This window comes from Falco peregrinus, chromosome 6, assembly GCF_023634155.1.
Source record: "Falco peregrinus isolate bFalPer1 chromosome 6, bFalPer1.pri, whole genome shotgun sequence".
Taxonomy (NCBI): Eukaryota; Metazoa; Chordata; class Aves; order Falconiformes; family Falconidae; genus Falco; species Falco peregrinus.
Window position 1 is genome coordinate 70,570,418 of NC_073726.1, and position 18,710 is coordinate 70,589,127.

Sequence of the window (18,710 nt, forward strand, 5' to 3'; positions counted from 1 at the left end):
TTAATTGCAATACCATTCAAGGTATCTCTTGGGACACTGCAGAAAAATGGGAGAATTCTTCATTGAGATCATCCTACTTTACCTTTGCAGTGAAATACCATGATGCAAAAGAAAGGGGGTGAGGGGGGAAGGAAAAAAAAAGGATGACAAAAGCTTAGACCACCTGCACATGACAAACTTGCCACCCAAAATAGAGCTTACATCATCACTTGAAATACAGCTTACATTCCAAATCATTGATTCTTGCTATGAATGCAGCTATCAAAGGCTGAGATTTTCAAAGATAATCACAGCAAACATATTAAGGCAATTAAGTAATCATAGGGTGTGAGATCATTTTCTGAATTAGAAACTAAACATTAGATTCAGCATTCAGCTTTTAGAAGAACAAAAGACCAACTGTGCCATGCTTGACGCTGAGCCAATTTAAAAAAGGAAAAGACAAGGAGGTAGCCAAGAAGGTGCAATTATTTTGTCAAAATTAAGTCGACAATGACCTCCAAAATGTTTCCAAGTCTGATGAGTTGAATAGCTAGCATCATCATATAAATATTTCAACTCGACAACTTTCAAATAATGAGTGAAATTCTTGAAAAGAGTACTGAGCTGTCTGTCTGTACCTGCTGCTGTCACCTCTCAGGAAGACACCATCAGGGCATTACTGTGAAGAATTTATCAACAGTCTCCTCAGTACAAGTCATTTGGCAAGAACATATTAAGGATAATGCAAAATGGATGGAAACTGAAACAAAATTATTCTAAGTAAAAAAATTCTTACTGATAGTACTGGTTTTGTTATTACCAGTCCAACTGAAAAATACATTTTTCTAAAAATGCAAAGAGGTCCAGAGGTCAGGGATCAGAGGAATTAAAGTTAATGAAAGACCTCTACAAAAGGAAAATTTGAAATTCTTCACAGACAGGAGAGATGACTAACAGGCAACACGCTAAAAGATGATAACTGACATACAGAAGTAGTTCAAATGGTCTTGTCTATCTTTTTCTACAATAGAAGAAGAAAAGAATCATCACAAAACACAGAATTCTGTTTCTTCTGTCAGGATTTTCAAATATCTAGTATTAGGAAACTACTACTAACACTATCTAAAACTTCGTATTTAAATGCCTAAGTCAGTGAGTGATTTGGTCTTTCCCTTCAGAGAGAGAAGCTAAATAAACCACTCATTACAGAGCCTAGTATGTTCTCCTGAACAGTTAATACTGGCCGCTGTCTATGGGACAGCCATTACTTTGATCCAGCACTGCAATCCTTCTACTTACATGGACAGGGTACGTGCACAGGAGGCATATCTCCCACCCTCCCCTATTTCTTCCCCTTGTACAGGCTTAATAATAAAAAGGAAAGAGTTTGGGTTTTTTTTTCAGATGACAACACAAGGTTATATACTGCACTTCCCTTTTTAAACTTTTGTTCACATGGTTTCATTAGGGGAGAGATCGATCAGAGACAAAAGCATGATTCCACACCTTTACACAATGGTACCTGCTGAATGCAATGGTCACTGTTAGGTCACTATCTTAGGCAATGCAGATGACAAGAAAATTATACTGTTCACCTGAGTAATTAATGGCTATTGGAGGCAGAAATTAATTGTATTTATGGAATGTGATGCCACAGATTTTAAAAAGTAGAAATTCAGTCATTTTATTGCAAACGTATGTAAAATGTCCACACAAGAGTGGCTAGGAGGCGAAGCATGGAATTAATTTATAATCTTGTGTTTCAGTCAGGTTCTAACACAGGTTAGAACATGCTTTGCCCCCCCCGGCAGAACGTGTTTCTTATTAATCCCCAGAAATAACTGGAAGAGTTGAGGCTGGTGAATTCTTTATGACAGAGTTAAGCTTCTGTAGCCATAATGTACGATCTGACGACAGAAACGTGGCAAGAGCAAATACCCTAGAGAATTTCTGAAGAAAGGAGATTAATTTTGCAAAGAGTGACCTACAATTCTGTAATTCTGCTAGGAAATTCACAAATACACAAGCTCATCTAAGACTCCTTCCATTTTGGGACAACATTTGGGAGAAGTTATACAAGAGTTTAATTCTGCAGTCTTCCATATAAAATAGCAATTCTTACTCTCGGTCACATTCTGCCCTCTCTGAACATTTCTTAGGCATTCTTCTATCATTTTTCAATGAGAGAGCATTCTGTCATGAAGAATGTTCTCTCAGCTACTAAGATTTCCCACTTGTGCTGACATGTCTTACATAAAGGTCATTTAGCAGCTGAGTAATCAAGACAGACTTCCAGATTAAAAGAAGAAAAAGGAAAAGAACAATTAGAAATAAGAGAGGTGGTTTTAGTAAGTGTGGTAACTGGCGGGCCAGAGAACACAATGGGGCTAACACAGAAATACACAGCGTAAGGAAGGAGGCACCACCGCAAAGAAAGTTTTTGCACAAGGCTGTTTTTTTGAACCCACAGTGAAAAAGCCAGTCAGATCACAAAACTATTCAAGTCCCAGATTGTTCTCCACACTTCTGTACCTATTTGCTTTGGTAACCACTCAGTCCTGCTGCTTTGGCACATCCTTATGAAGCGTCAAACACACTGAATCCCGCCAATTGCTACTTGGCCAGGAAGTCACAACAGACTTTTCCTCTGGTGAACCTTCACTGCTTCACTTCCATCTTCACAGACATAGCGGTGGCTCTTCAATCCAAGCAACAAGCCAAAACATTTTTCCAACACCTGTTCCAATATTACCATTTCTGATCTCCGGCCCTTGTAATCAGGCACATAATCCGGGACCTGTCAGGTACACACACACTGCATTTGCCTGTTGGATATCTGACTCCTTGCAATCGAGGACTCTTCTTTTCAAATCATTACACTATTACCATCATTATCTGAACCAAGTACTCCTACACTCATATGCTTGCCAGATCAGATGATACTGATTTAATTTAAAGTACACATAAAATTCCTTTAACAGCTTGACATGGATACTTTTGAGTACATGTGTGCATTTCTGCTCTGCACAATTTTGTCAGAAGTAGCCAGTGTGCTGGGCTGTGCAGTGAGGAGGATGTTCTGTGATGGTCCCTTGTAAGGGCACTACCTTGATAGTCCAACACAATAGAGAAAGCACACACAATTTCACAATAACTTCCATAACGTATAAACAGGTTTTTCTTATGGTGACAGCTTTATGTGAATTGCAGCTAGGTAACCCCTGCAATTTTCTAGCTGTAATATCCAGTAACATGCAAAACAGTCAGGCAGCCATTATTAATACTTGGAGAATTACCTCCTAAGCCTTAGGCAAAGGCAAGTGAACTGAGTCTCTGCCAACAGGGAAGTCCCAGAATTAGAAGCAGCACAGGAAAAACAAGGCCACAAAAAGATAGTAGAAAAGGGAAAATGGATTCACATTGGACTCTAGGCTGTAATGGTCCAATTGCCTCTAAAACCCAAGCAGCTATGGACTACTGCACAAGCACTTGGTAATAAAACATTAAAAAGCAAACCAAGTTCTGATGGATACCTGCTTCTCCCCGGAGGGCCTTCTCCACAGCAACCCCTCTCTCCTCAAGTTGCCTCTGCTTCTCTTCCACTTGTTCAAGCTGCCGCTGGATGATCTGTTCAGAGAAGAATGGAGCAGAACCTCACCAACAGCAATTCTGCTGTCTGCAGTCGCTCATAAGTGACTTCAGTCAAATCAACCTTTTCAAAAACAAGTATTTGTATTCAACAATACACTGCTCCAAAAGCTAACTGCTTCTAAAGCTGGCATCAGAGTCCCTCCAGTGACAACATCCTCCCCACCCCATTGCACCCTATCTCTTCATTTTGCAAACACCTTGATACTCACTTATTTGCTGCAACTCCAATCACCTTCCTAAACGCTGAAATGAAAGGTGATGCTATTCAGTCAGCTGAGCCCCTGCCTTGAGTTTTAAACAAATCCCATCATCTATAGATGATGCCAGCAGTTTTCCAGCAGATTTTCTGGTAATTACAGGTTAATTTGGTAACACTTCACTCAGCAGCATAATCTAACAAAGCAATGACAGGTGCAGCTTCATCAGGTATTATCTGACTACCACTGTTCCATTCAGCGCATGATGCTTCAACTCCTCTCCAGCTAGAAAGGTGTTATGGTCATTTTTCTTCACTGTAAAACTATCATGATAGGTTTCAGCCATTCTTCCCAGTCTATAAGAAATCTGAAAGAGGGAGTAGGAGCAGGGACACTCATGTAAAACTAGAGGGAAATTCCGTCTCTGGATCCTCTTCCGACACACTCAAAGGAATATCAGGATCATGGTGCTTCCACACAAGAGTTAACTGTCTGCCATGACAAGACGACTGTGAGACACTACCTGAGCTCTGTGTAACCTCTTTAGCTCTTCCTGCTTGGCTTGCCTACGGGCAGCTTTCTGCACTCGCCGGGTCAGCTTGGCATTCAGTTCCTCTTCTGTGTAGGCTCTCTGAAGGAAGGAAAAACAGGAGCAGATTTTATTTGCATGCTCAGAGGTATGGGAGGAGGGAGGACCATTTTTCTTCCAAAAATCTCAGAAGGGAGGTGTTCTGTCTTTGTCATGGCTGTGTCAAAAGTCAGGCTTCTGTAGGCAAAGGTGTTCACAGTGCAGTGAGCAACAATTTCAGGGTCAAATCAGGAGTGAAGAAGCATATACGCCAACTGCAAAGCTGTGATTTTATATAACATCCCACCCCATTCTTCCACTGCTATATGAAACCTCTTCCCAAAGATCAAATCAATTTTTATGCTGTTTCTCAATAGATTTAGCCAAATGGATTTAGTTAAATCCGTGAGTACCATACAGAGGGGTCACCTTGATTTAATTTTAAAAGAGGGCAAAGGTACATCTACATGAACAGTTACAGCAGTATAAGCTAACAACTTATTATAGACTAGTGTAGTTGTATTGATATTCCCATCTCACTATTTTATTCTCAAGCAAGAACATCCATAGTTGGGAGTTATACTGGTATAATTGGTAATGACTAACTGTGTATATTTGTGCAACTTTTCTATGAATCAAGAAGGCAAAAAGACACTTGAAAGCAGAATGACATTCTGGTGTGAGATGGGATTTCCCATCTCAAGAGCAACTCCATAAAACTGGCTGGTGTAAAACAGAGCAAACACCAGCTTTTCTAGAATTAGAATATTACAACACCAGAAGCCATCCAAAAGGAGAAAGGCTATGTTTATTGAAATAGAAAGGTACTTCCTCTTCTTTTCTCTCGGTGACACTAGTTTAAAAATGTTTTTAACATTACTGAAATGGGGTTTAGTATCTTAGCAGGTATACTAGTTGGGTGTGTTGTAGTCTAGGAGGGCTTCCTCTCATAGACTTAAAAACATCAGAGAAACTTCACTCTGCATTAAATGAACTATAGTGAAGAAAAGAACTCTTTTCCCACATAGATGTATGTAAGCTTTAAGGGACAGCTGTAAACAGATGTCTTCCACTTCTGGAAAGAGACCTTCCCCATGGACAGTCAACTTTAAGGACGAAATATTAAGACCGACCACCCTGAAATTTGCCTTATCTAGTTATTGCACTGTCACATTGGTTAATCTACCTCTGGTTCACTGCTCTCAGTGAAAAGAGTTTAAGGTAGGATCGCAGCTCTGTTAAAAATCCCTCAGATATGTGGTTAACAAGCATCACCATTAAAGCTCCAAGAATTTAACACTCGACTGTTTCTTTCTTTTTTTAAAACGTAAAATCCACAACAATACCCAAATCAGAAGGTAAAGTTATAGAGGCTGTGACTTTCCTATCCCACATAATACTGTTGTGACTGTGAAGACAGGGCAATAATAATTTCATTCCTGAAACAGAAAGGCAACTTCTGTCTTGATTTTAGCTTGATACAGAGTTTCATTAAGATTTCAGTGAACTCAACAATTTTGAAGGACATTGATTAAAGTGTGATGATTCACTTGAACTCATATTCTAAGTATTAAAAAACCCGATACGCACACATATTTAATTGCCTTGAAAACCAATTTGTTCTGACGCTCAAAGATCATCTGTATCACTCTGTACAGTGGTGTAGTGCTGTGCACTGAGAACTGCATGCATTCTAACCAGACAGACAATTTGGAGCTTAATGCATTTTTGGTAGACAACCCTACAAAGAATTTGCTGCCCATGTCTGCTAACATCTCACGCATGCAGAGTCAATGTTTGTGATGTTAGTGCACATGTGATGGGTAGCTATGGATTCAATGGGTTAATATAGGGGCATGCAATGCAACAATGGCCAACTAGTGGGAATGGAGACACTACCTTTGACGAATATGATCTCTTGAATGCCAAGGCGTGTGGTACATAGATCGACTTTAAAGGGGGAATGGTAAAGGGAAAAAAATAAAAAAAAAACGTACAAAATGAAGCAAAATCAGTTCAACATTGAAAACAGATGCACAGTAATAAAACAAAGCTGTTTTTACATGAAACAAATTTGTGCAAATGCTGAACGTGGCCCAGACTGATGAAGCACAATGGAACTTGTGTCCGCAAAATCAAGTTTCTAGCACCCTCCTGAAGGCAATTACCTTTGGCAGTCTCCCTGAGATACAGTCAGCTTGGAAACATCTTTTTCTAGAGGAATTATCTGGCTTATATCTGTCTATGGTTTTAATGACCACTGAGCAAGTATGCGTGCATGGACACACAAAATTTTGGCTTAAGATTCGGAATAATGGCTTATGCTGAGGCCTGTTCGGTCTGAACCAGCTCAGCCAACCATGTATTACTCTGCCACACAACTCTCCATTTTACTATCCGATTTACAACCTCTCCTAGGAGTCATGTTTATTTCATGCTTTTAAATTATCTCTACTTCATATAAATTATCATTTGTATTTAACTAACATTGTAAGTCTTCCTCACTGGTTTGTGACAGGAGAAACACCAGATGGGCTCAGAGCGGGTTGTGTCCTGCAGTAACGGAATTTCCTTGTCTCTCAACAGAGAGCCTGAGGAGCTAAAATTAGGGGGAGGAGGGTAAATCCCTATCTTTTCTACCCAAGGACATTCTACATTACCCTGTCCCCAAAAATAAGGCAAGTAAACCACTTAGTGTTTGTAAGAGAGGGAAATTTCCCTTGTGTCATGAAGTACAGATGGCACTGTGCCATTCTGGGCAAACAGCCAGCATTTTGCTTTTTCACATTCAATTAACTAAAAACAGTCACAAATGAAAAGCCATAGAAAACTTCACAACGTATGCAAACTCCAGTAAAAAGCAAGCTACCTGCAGTAGTAAAACACACATCTGATCACAATACCACAATTCTACAGGAACAATGACAAACACACAATGACACACACCTATAAACAGGAGACCCACGAGGCATTTACATTACAAATTCTTTACAAGATGCTTCTCTTGAAAGACACTACATTCAACAACACTGAAATAATTCACTGCTGATGACAAAGAACAGGCTAAACAGAGCAAGCTGTCTGGGAAACAAGCTCACTACAATTACCAGAAAAGCAGTACAAGCAGAATTTCAGTTTAGAGAAGGGGTTCATGTAAAAGTTATGGCACACAGGAAGTCAACTCTTACCCATAGCAAGTAGAAGGCAGTTTGTAACTTAAAAAAATATAACCCCACCCCAAATCAGTACAAACCCAGTTTTGTCAGTCTCAAAGTTCAGTTACATTTCTTTTGATAGCAAGGTATTGCAGTGTTTGCATGTACGTTTTACATCCTTGGACAGGATGCAATAAAACTAGGTAAGTGGAGTTCTCAGATTTGTTTCCTCTAAAGAAATTAATTTTCAAAAGTACTCTTTAGAAAATAGGCAGATGCTGAGCAAAGAAATTCTTCGTGTAACTTCAGCAACAGTAAACAGGAGAAAATGAAACACCATCACCATACCCTTGGCAGGGCTGGTGAGGTATTTTCAGTATTAGGATCCAGGCATCTGCCATTGTCACATACCTGCTCCAGTGCTTAGTGATGAGATTTTTTTCCTGCAGAATCCATTTTAAATCAAAGTAGCTCAGCACAGGAAAAAAAGGTGACCATCAAGGCATACTGAAGTTTGAAAGCAAGCATGGACCTCACTGAAGCCCTGCTTCCTCCTGAAGGAGCTTACAAAGCAGAACCATAACTCTGTAACTCTTATCTGAACCCCCTGTATTGCAATCTGTCCTCTGCTAGACACAGGTACCTCATTCTTTTGCATCTCTTGGAAAATGCAGAATTTCTCATGAAACGCCTTGAGTGCATGCAAGGAAGAATGGAAGGGGGAGAGAAAAAAGGGAATAAAATAAAAACAAAATAATCTTCCTCTTAGAAGAGATCTAGATCAACTAGAAAGAGAGATTAAGAGAGAAGTAAGTAAATACAGAAAATTCCTACTTATTTCATCAAGTCCTTCCACCAGCCTTAAATTCTTTAGTTATTCTAATTCATTCTACTATCTATATATAGAAAGCACTTCCTATGACACTTCAATCTGCAGTACTTCCACAGCTTTGCCACCTGAGCCAAGTATCAACTAGATCCTGCCATTTGAGACTGATTTGTGCACACTGGGTGACAAGTTTAAGACAGAAGGCACAGACCACTGGGTCTGTGACACTGCTCTCTCAGATGCTCTTCTCTTCTTGATTTTTTTTTAACAATCTGAACCAGGCACCACCAGTAAGGGACAGGGGGAACACACTTTTCATTCTTCAGTACCAGAAAGGCTTTAGTGTTCTGTAGGGTCAGTTAAATCTACTTACTCCTCCAAACCTTGCAAATTTTGTCTGTCAGAGCCTGGAAATTCTTAGGAATGAAAGAAGGGCTCTTCCCCATTACTATGATTGTGCAGTTCCTCACATCTTTCACTCATTTTTGCATTAATAATGCCATCCTAAAATTTAATTAGTTTAAAAGCAACTAAATTTGGCACTTTGCTTTCACTGTTTATTTTCCACATACAAATATGTGCAAGTAAACTGAATCTATTTTTCCCTCTGAGCTTTTATGGACACCCACTGGTGTCTCTTTCTCCTCAGTAATTTCCTTAAAGCACCACTTAAAGTGAAACTATGTCAGCTAGAAAGCCGTTGGTATGTCTTACAATATGACATTATAGCATTAGCTACAGAAGGTTGGTCAGGAACAAGAAACAGCTCTTTCAGAATAAGTAAGAGTTCACACCAGACCGCACTGGAACAAGAACACCAGGCCAAGACCAACCCCTATATACTGGCATTTCATAGGGCTCACTACTACGTATTTTGGCTTCACGGTTGTTATCTACATACACAGACATACAGAAATACTCGGCAATGGACTCAATGATCTTAAAGGCCTTTTCCAACCTAAATGATTATGTGATTCTAAGTCCTCAAAGAAAACAGGGTCAAAATGGGAAAGAGCTGATGGCTCATCTTTTCTCCAAAAAGAGAAGATACTAATTCAGACTGGGCACATTCTCTTCCCCCACAAAACATAAGCAAACTTGCATGAGTTGCAAAACTGCAGCCTGTAGCTTACCTGTTAGCTGATGATCTATCTTGACTATGTTAATGATATATGCAGAAGTACATTCCTGTCTGTAGTTTGCTAGGAATTCTACCATTTCAATGTATCAAAGAGGCTGGTAAAACAATATCCTAGGGTCAGAACCTTACAAAAAGTGAGAACTATCTCACTTATCTTTTTGCAGTAACATTAGAGCCTGTGAAATTTACTCTTCTGACATTAAATGTCTATTTTGTGTAGATCACTGGCATGCTCGTAACATGGACAAAATTCACTGTTCTGACTGTGATATGCGTTGTAAAGTAATGTCATAGTGACACAACAGATCCTTCATATAGTAACAGTGGGGAGCAGCTTGCAATTGTGAAACCAACTTATTTTAGGCAGAACAGTCAGCCAAATTACAGGAAAGCCTGTTCCACAGAAGAAACAGTAAGTACAACATAACTAATCATACACGTTTCTGATGTGGTTCTCTGAGCCTGTGATTTGCGTGTTGCTAGTTCCATCTAAAATGCATTTCCCATCTGCCTACCTCTCGCTTGGATTTCTGGGAGGAGCGTTCCAGAATATCATCACTGGAGAGGTCGGAGTCCTCTGAGAAACTCAGGTGTTGACGGAGCTGCAAATCTGAAAAGCCAGGAATATAAAGGGAAAGTTAGAGAAGTGGTAACTACTCTTCCTGTAAACATTTCAGAAGTCAGTTGTGTTTGACTGAGCTCCAAAAATACTTAGTCCTTTTATGCCAGTCTCAGTTGCTTTGCCTGGGATTGGAGTGATCAGGGAAGCACCGCTCCACAAAATGATCAATATTAGTTAGAAGCGTCATTCTAAGAGAGCATCACTTTCTGCAAATCCTGTTAAAAATAATGGTCATGAGTCTCCCTTTGTACTTTATCAATGCTCTTAAGATAGATGCAGCACTTGGATGACAGCAGCTGGCACCATTTTAGCTATTTGTACAAGGCCACAGAAATGTAACATGTTCACTTCAATCATTGAAGGTGAACTTATTTACTGTATCGTAAGTTGCCATTAATCATCTTCGCCTGCACCTGACAGCACGGGAGAGATTTACATGAGGCTGCAGAATCCCCACTTCATAGATCAGCAGCTGCCAGACCACTGAGAACACACGAGTAACTGCATCTCTGCAGTCTTCAGCATCCGTGGAACCAGGGTGAAAGAAAGAGAACAGACCACCCAAGGAAAAGATGAGGACCAGATGTAAAATAGAGATGAAATGTCACAAACAACTGATTCCAGCAAACAGTGCTTATTTCTCAAACCAGTCTAAGGCACAAAACAGATGTGCCTTGTACATACCGAGAGAGAAGTTTTTATTTAAGGATCTATTATTTTCAGTGGCATATCAAATGACTCTATCAATACACAAACAGTTGCTAGCACTTATCCTGATCAGCCCATTTGACACTGGGGAGCAGTGTCATCCAGGCCAGTAGCTGAATGGCAAAGTAACCCAAACTCACTCCCAAGGACACCTAGCTGTAGGAAAAGCACATGGTGCAGAGGCACGTTTCTGTTATACCTGCAGCTGTGATCAATGGAGAAGCTTTGTGCTTGCCAGAATCCACAGTGGCACTACTTGAGGGAGTACTTGGGCAGGATTTGTCATCAGCCTTTTTCTTCTTGTCTTTCTTATACCCAGAGAAAACAGACTTCCATAACGACCTAGGCTTCGTTGCTTCCTCTGTCCCACCACTAGATTTGTCAGAAAGCCTGCTGTCATTTTTGGATTTCTTCTCCTTTTTGTTCTTACGAGGGGAGAAAAGAGAAGTTCTTTTCTTACTCTTCCCACTGGAGCCTTCTGAAGAGGTGACAGACCCTTCAGGTCCAGCCATATCAGCAGCAGGAGTGGAGAACTTCTCACTAGCAGCATCATCCTTTTGTGTGGGTCCCTCTGTGATTTTCAAGGCTAGATGCTTTGGAGAGTCATAAAACAACTCTTTGGTCTTCAAGGGCATAGAAGACGCCTTTCGTGCCCTTGTGGCCCCAGCAGCAGCCGCCGCCATCTCCATATCTTTCATCTTACACAACTGTTTAGCCATGGCATCACGCAGTGCTTGGCTCTTGACAGACTTCTCTCTGGCTCTCATTCTTTCTTCAGCAAGCTCCTTGGCCTCTGCAGAAATTTCAGGCAACACTCTCTTCTTCTGGTTAACCCCTCCTTCCATTGAGGGTGGGCCACCATTTTCTTTGACCAAGGGCAAAAGAAATGTTTTTTCTGGCCTTGGCCTACTGGTGGGAGGTGTAAAGAACTTCTCATGAAGGCTGGAGTCCTCTGTCCTGTCATCATATGTGTCTTCTACATCATCAGCAAATGGAATCTCATCCACACTCTCTGCAAAAGACTTCCGCACATCGTCTTTTTTGGAACGGGCTGACTCTTTGGCAGAAGAGGTCAGCTCATGGCGTGTGGGAGCAGGAGGTGTTGATGCTGGTGTTGGAGGTGATCTGACTTCAACCTCATTCTGCCAGACTGCTTGATGCCTCTTTCTACGCAAAGTGGCTGGTTCTTCATCCTGAGGAGGTGGTGGTGGCGGACTTGACGGAGGAGTGAGCATGGTAGAATCAGAAGTGTTGAAGCTCTGGCTAGCCATAGTTCTCATGTTGGACGAGCTCTCCTGAAGGCCAAGTCCAGAACTGCTGGATACATCTCTCCTTACTTCATTGGAACTCTTTAGCTCTTTTTCTGATGGAGATTTTGGAGTGAGCAGAGAAATCTGCTCATTTTCTAACTTGGACAGTCCATGTCTTCTTGGGGCAGGCTGGGGTTTCACAAGATGGATCCTTTCATCCCCTGAAATATTCTCATTATTAAAAGTCTTCAGAGGAGTTGTCTCAAGGGCAGATACAGTAAAGTTTGTCTCTGAGCGTTTGTTTCTGTCTACTGGGGTGAGCCCTAAGCTCCTCCGGATTTCAGCACTCTTCATCCAGAACTCTTCTACGAGGTTACTCCGTTTTAGGGCTTCTTCTGCAGTAGTAGGGCTCCCCAGTTTTTCCACCTCACTATCCTGGCCCCTAAGGACTAGTTTGGCTAAAGGAGTTGACGCTAAGGCTGGAACAGGTTGGAAACATACTGGAGGCTCCACTGGGGATGGAATGGATGTTTCCGCAGAAGGCAAAGGCTGGGAGCAGATAGGCATTTGAGCAGATGTTGGGGACGAAGCTAGCGTTGGTGCTGCTGGTTGAGACTCTGCTAGCGGTGTAGGTGCAATGGCTTCTGGTGATGCAACTGGCTGGGATAACACTGGAGATGGTGGCACCAAAGGGCTCTTAACTTTCCTGTCTTTGGGAATTTCATCCTTTGGTCCTTCTTCAAGAAGGAAAGGATCCGGAAAAAAGCGTGCCTCTGGAGATTTTATTGCACGGGGTACTTCAGCCAGGGGAACTTTTATATCCTACAAAAATTGAAAAAGGGAAATATTAACTGGGCACATTAGAATACTATTCCATTTTTTCTTCTCTTTTAACAAAATCAGCAGTAGGGCAACCATCTAAGCATCAAAATATGAAAAAACCCACACGTGGCATCCCATTCACGGGCCTGGAACATCACTTAGGATTTCTCATTAGGTATAATTCATTTTTCTGCCCCATTGTAAAAACCATCCTTTGTAGATGACAACAAAGCAAATTTAATTTTTGGAAGAAAAATGACTAAAGTCCACAAATCTGTTTCTGTCTTTTCCTGCTTTCCCTCCAAACCTCTAGCTCTGTGTATTGTGGTGGTTCCTTATCTCAGACAGATTTGATGTAAGTCTCTCCAACTCTCACCAATATAGCACCTTCTGCTGGCTAGCATCTGCTGTAATATCTTCTTAAAGCAAGGGGTGCATCCACTGTTAAAAGTAAATTAGGCTGCAATTCCCTTGCCCCTTAATGGTCTGAGAGGTCTTGGTTTTCATTAACATCCAGACTGCCATATTACTCAGTAGAACAATTCTCCAATGGCATCTTTTGCACCAGCTTTCTTTTGAATGCAGACAGTTTGGTTTGACACGTGACCATTACAGCATGAACCTCTCTATCCGTGTGCTTGTATGACACATGTTAAACACCCAGGTCTTCAGTACTGCATTTAGGCACTGTCCTGATATAAATAGTAACTACGTCTAACAGAACCATTAAACGGTCCTGAAAAAGACCTCCTTGATTTTAATAGGAAGTGAATGTTGTCAGCAACTGGTTTCAGCAAACCAGCCCTATCCCATAATGTGTCCATTGTGAAAGTAAACTGGTTTATGACAAAACTCTCTAAGATAAAAGTCTAATCTCCTAGCAATTCCTTAAAAACAAATACTTGGGAGGGAAAAATTTGCCTTGAACATTTTAAGGGTCATGTACTTCCTGCTCTGACACACCAGTTGCTGGAAACACCACAGCACGCCTCCATGCTGACTCCAGAAGCGACAACATGGCAGTACATCATTGACATGTCTCGCTTCCTTAAGGTGAACTATGTTGTTACTCTGGAATAAATAAGCACTGCTTTGGTTACTACTAAGAAATACAAATAGAATTTTGAATTGCAACTGCACGGAATCTGCTTCTGGTACAGAAAAGAAGGGCCAAACCAGGATAAACAGGAAACACCTTGCTTATGGCTCCTCTCATACACTTATATATGTTGTTAACTGCACATTGAAATTAAAATACCCGGTGTAACTCTTTTTGGGGCTTTGTGATGGGAATTTGTGTGACTTTGACAGAGCCACTACACTCTGAAGATAGGAAAGAAAGATAGCACATTATTTTTTAAGTCTAAATTAAGTCAGATTTCAAGATCAACACAAATTAGAGACAAGAAAGGAGGGAAGCCCACTGCTGTCAGTCCTTGTTAGTTTATCCAACGAATTGTTCCATTTAACTACAGGTAGGAAGTAGAAAACTTCAAAGATTCCCTTTCTTACCTCTGCTTGTTTTGCTTTGGGGCTATCAACTGGAGACAGAGGAAGAACACTGTCACTAGATGACTGGATAGGGATGGATGGCTTGCATGGATCTAGGAAAAGCAAAAATGTTTCCAAAAACACATGAGACTGCTAATATTCTCTTTTTTTAATGTTACACACAGCAAGTAGTAACAAATTTCTCAACTTGTTACGAATTCTAGATTGGACATCTGGAACACAGACAGAATTTTTTAAATGTCCAAAATGGTACAAGAAAAAGCAGCTAGACGGGTTCTCATGCTTTGGGAAGCGGTAATTAATAGATTCAGAACATACTTCTCAAAATGTTAACGCAACACATACCTTGCCACTGACAGTAGTAAGATGGTTCAAATCCAAGACTGTCTTCTCTTAACTCTCGTAAATGTATAGACTATCTCAAATGCAATTACAATCACTCAAACACTGATGGGAAAGCTATTACCTTCTGTCACACTGCAAGAAGCACCTTCTGCTCCTTCATCATCTTCATCTTCAGAGACTTTTAGTTCTGGCTCTTCTATGCCACTTTGATGTAAACGAAATTCCGCTTCTGCATCAGATGGGATGTCATCTGATCACGGATGAGGTGAGGGAAAAAATCCAAGAGATCTTAGATATGAGTCCATCAGGACATCTGTTTATTATTTAAAAACCTTTCATAATCCTTTCTTCCTATTCACATGGTGCTAATCACTTTCATAACCTCGTAACCTGAACATCTAAACGATTCACTCTTTTTTTTTTTTTTTTATTCCTAAGCAGTAAATGATGAACTATTCAATTAGTAATTGAAGTCGTACCTTACCAGTTTTCTGGAAATTTTCCATTGTTTTCTCCCATATGCAGTTCATTCTACACTAGCAAGGCAAGATTTATGGCATAATATTGTGAACTTGTCACAAATTTACTTCTATTTCTGCTATTCAGCAGGATTAGTATTGAATACAGACACAAGATGAAGCCCTCTAGTTAGGAGATGGTAAGAGGACAAGAGAAATGGCATTGAGGTGGTTCTGTATCTTTTTGTCCTTCACTCTGGGCTCCCTCTTAACTATTTGAAACAAACTCCTACATCACTAAAAGTAAGACCAAGTTTAAGTACCCTCACACAAAACATTTTCTACCAATACAATGCTATTGATATAACAGGTTTAAATGATACACAGTGGTACCCTACCGTCATCCAGCTCTGCACCCGTGTCTCCCTCTTCACCTGCCTGCCCTTCTGTGTCTGCAGGCTCTGTGCCCAGCTCGTCCTCCCCGTCATTATCCTCACATGGAGCTAGAACATATTCAAATATTGAGAAAAAAAAGAAAAAAAACCCAACACTATACAGTGAAAAGTTTCTGCACTGAACTGTACCAACAGTTTATAGTGGAGGTATTTATTAATTACAAAACAAGAAATCCTGAAATGTGTCACCTGGAAAGACATCTATAGTAAAATGATACTATCAGACTCCAGTGAATCAAGGAATGCTTGCCCTTGTGGAGTCTCCAAGGCATTTGCAGTGAAAGCAGCCAGGGCTTTTCTGAGCAACAGGCCTTGTGAAAAATTAAACAAGTGACCTGGGAGGAAATCAAACCAAAATACAGTTTACTCTTCTTCCAGGAAAATTATTTTTTTTCTTTGCCACACCATAACAGTTACCATTACTTTATAGCTGTATGTATTAGGTCAAAACTGAAATCTTACAATGTACCACAACTGTTCATCTTGAAACTGAAACAGGCTTTTGAGTGCATAAGTCAGAGAGACAGCCTAGCTCTGGAATTGATCATTATTACATTTGGAAACTGTTTAACCCTGGGAAGCTACAGCAGTCTTTGGTAAAAGGATCTAAGAGACCTGACATGCTGTACAAGTAACTAGGGCACAAATTAATTGAGATATTTTTAAGTAAATAAAAATATATATTCAAAACTTTCTTTTCTGTTACAGACCATAATTTGATTTGCTGGACCAAATAAAGATTCTTGAATTCATAACTCTGACAAGGGCATCTGACATCACTACTTGTGACAAGATTTAATTACAGGAGGAGAGACAAGACCGAACTGTAGGGTCTGCATTTCATTATTATATGATACTTTTTTGAAAAACCTAAATCTTATGACACCTTGTCCTGCCCTTAGTGCTATGGCATTTTTGTTGTTGTTGTTAAGCATTTTCATAAAACATACTTTATAAAAAAGGAAGCGAGCACTTCCAGGGTTTTTCCCACAGTAGTCAGTCAACTACATTTTAAAATTTGTGCAGCAGGTTAGCATCATGTTCAACAACATGTAGACATTTAACTCTGTTGTATATCCTACTGCAAATGTGGACACAGTCAGCATGCACTATTATGCACAACGCTTGCTAATTATACACATGGGATATGGTCCTATAACAATAACAGGTATATTTATAACCTTCGGTTGCACCAGGTAAACTAAGCTGTGCAAGTCTCTAAACCTGAATGCATATAGTGCCATATTGTTATCTTTAGGAGGGCTCCTTGCACAGCTCCCAGCAGTTAGTTCCCATGGTAGGGCTAGAAGCCGTTTCCAACAGGCAGTCCAGATGCAGCCCCCCGATTCCGGGTGGCAATAAAGTTTAGCCTTATGGGAGTCAACCATGCTGTGCCAGCTTTCTCCTGAACCAGGGAGCAGGCCCTGATTCTTTTAGTTTACTAGTGATGATGTGGCTTTTGGACCTTTTATATGCCAGCATTGCTAATTTAGACAATCTTGAAAACAAACCATCCCTCCCTTAAAATGGAGGTCTTGCAGACTCTCCTCTTTCTCTAATACAGGTTTTTGCTTATTTCAGAACACAGCCTTCAGTGGGTGGTTTGTCTCCTTCCTTCAACCTCAGAATTTCTCTTTTTCCATGCTTTTCCCCTCTGTAGTATCAAAACAGACAAACATATAGGCTAGTTTATTCCCTCTCAACTATTGTGAAAAGGCAGTTACATTTACGTGTGATAAAACACCAGCCTATTCCCTTATGCCAGAGGCTTACAAAATCCAGAATCTTATAACATCAAGCGTAGGAGACTGAATCATATGGCAAAGGTTGCACTGCCCACAGGGGCATTTCACATGTACTGAACAAAACCAAACTGTGTCCCATACTGACTGTTGCTTAGGTATGTAGTAGCTTATTTTATCTTGGAAATAAAAACGTCATGGGATGGTTTTATAGTAGCAGAAAATGTGAGCAATCTTAATCAAAACAAGTAAAAATGTAACTCTGATGTTTGGAATATCTGATACCACTGTGTATGTGTGTCTTCTGATCCAGAAATCAGGAACTCATGTAACACACATAGGGAGTGTTGGAGAGAGAGGAGAGAATCAGTTCTTAAATAGGTTGGTACACAAAACTCGACAGAAGGTTACGGGTGCATACAGAAGTAGTAACTTGGTGCAAGGGGTGGATCCCATTTTGAGGGACACGGAGAGCTTGCAGGTGGCTGGTTATATTATACATATACTGTGCATATACGTATATGCAGTTAGAGTAAGGAGCAAGAGGCCAAAAGCTGTCACACAATAACTCGGAAGCTACACACTATGGCAGCCAGAAACTGGGATCAGCACTTGGCTCACATCAGCTAGCAGCCGTGAGCAGACTGCATTGTGTGCAGACATCTTGTAAACACTGCTGCCTTGCCAAAGCAGCAGCAGCAGAAGCAAATTTCTATAGGCAAGCTAGCTATTCTGATGCGCCAAAGCAACTTAGCTGTAGGTCAACTACCTAGCCACAAAATACTGCTGTTCCATTGATTTAGATACCTTCACCACTTTACACAAATTTACTCCCTTACTCTAATCCCAGCATCTTCATGCTCATCGGTTTTGTAATAGTTAAAAGAACCACATTAAAAAGGCAGCTGAGCTCTACACCCGTACATCCTTCAGCTTTCCTGAGGCTTCCCCAAATAACATGAACCCCAAGTCAAAGGAGACGCAAAGCCATCTCTATTCCTAAAGATTCAACCTCATTCTTCTCTCATGTTTTCTTCACCAGGTAACTAGTTTACAGTTGCTACAGAGAACTGCAATTGCTTTAAGCACTCTCTGTCACTTAATCTTTCAACTGCAAGAAAGCCCCATGTTCTTTTTCTCAAGGAGCAAGGAGAATAATAACTGGTCAAGCCTTCAGTTTACAAAGCAAACTGAAGCACTCTAGCTAGATTCCTCCTTCTACTTTATGACACCCAAGACAACCTCTCTGTTTGGCCTGCCTTCAGAAGGGTTA

At 40.6% G+C, this 18,710-nt stretch overlaps 1 protein-coding gene across 18 annotated transcripts in view; it reads right to left on the minus strand.

Annotated features, from left to right (window-relative positions):
• The window catches only part of MICAL3 (microtubule associated monooxygenase, calponin and LIM domain containing 3), a 161,673-nt gene that overhangs the window by 19,175 nt on the left and 123,788 nt on the right, over positions 1-18,710 (minus strand). For 14 of the 18 annotated variants that reach the window (XM_055807539.1, XM_027782826.2, XM_027782827.2 and 11 more), the window contains 9 exons: positions 15,639-15,743; positions 14,904-15,032; positions 14,438-14,529; positions 11,053-12,925; positions 10,039-10,133; positions 8,197-8,244; positions 6,298-6,348; positions 4,354-4,461; positions 3,516-3,609 (listed from right to left, as the gene is read on the minus strand). In XM_055807539.1, the coding sequence (XP_055663514.1) occupies positions 3,516-3,609; positions 4,354-4,461; positions 6,298-6,348; positions 8,197-8,244; positions 10,039-10,133; positions 11,053-12,925; positions 14,438-14,529; positions 14,904-15,032; positions 15,639-15,743 (2,595 nt within the window). The remainder of the gene's footprint in view (positions 1-3,515; positions 3,610-4,353; positions 4,462-6,297; positions 6,349-8,196; positions 8,245-10,038; positions 10,134-11,052; positions 12,926-14,437; positions 14,530-14,903; positions 15,033-15,638; positions 15,744-18,710) is intronic. The other 4 variants (XM_055807542.1, XM_055807541.1, XM_027782828.2 and 1 more) reach the window with 2 other exon arrangements.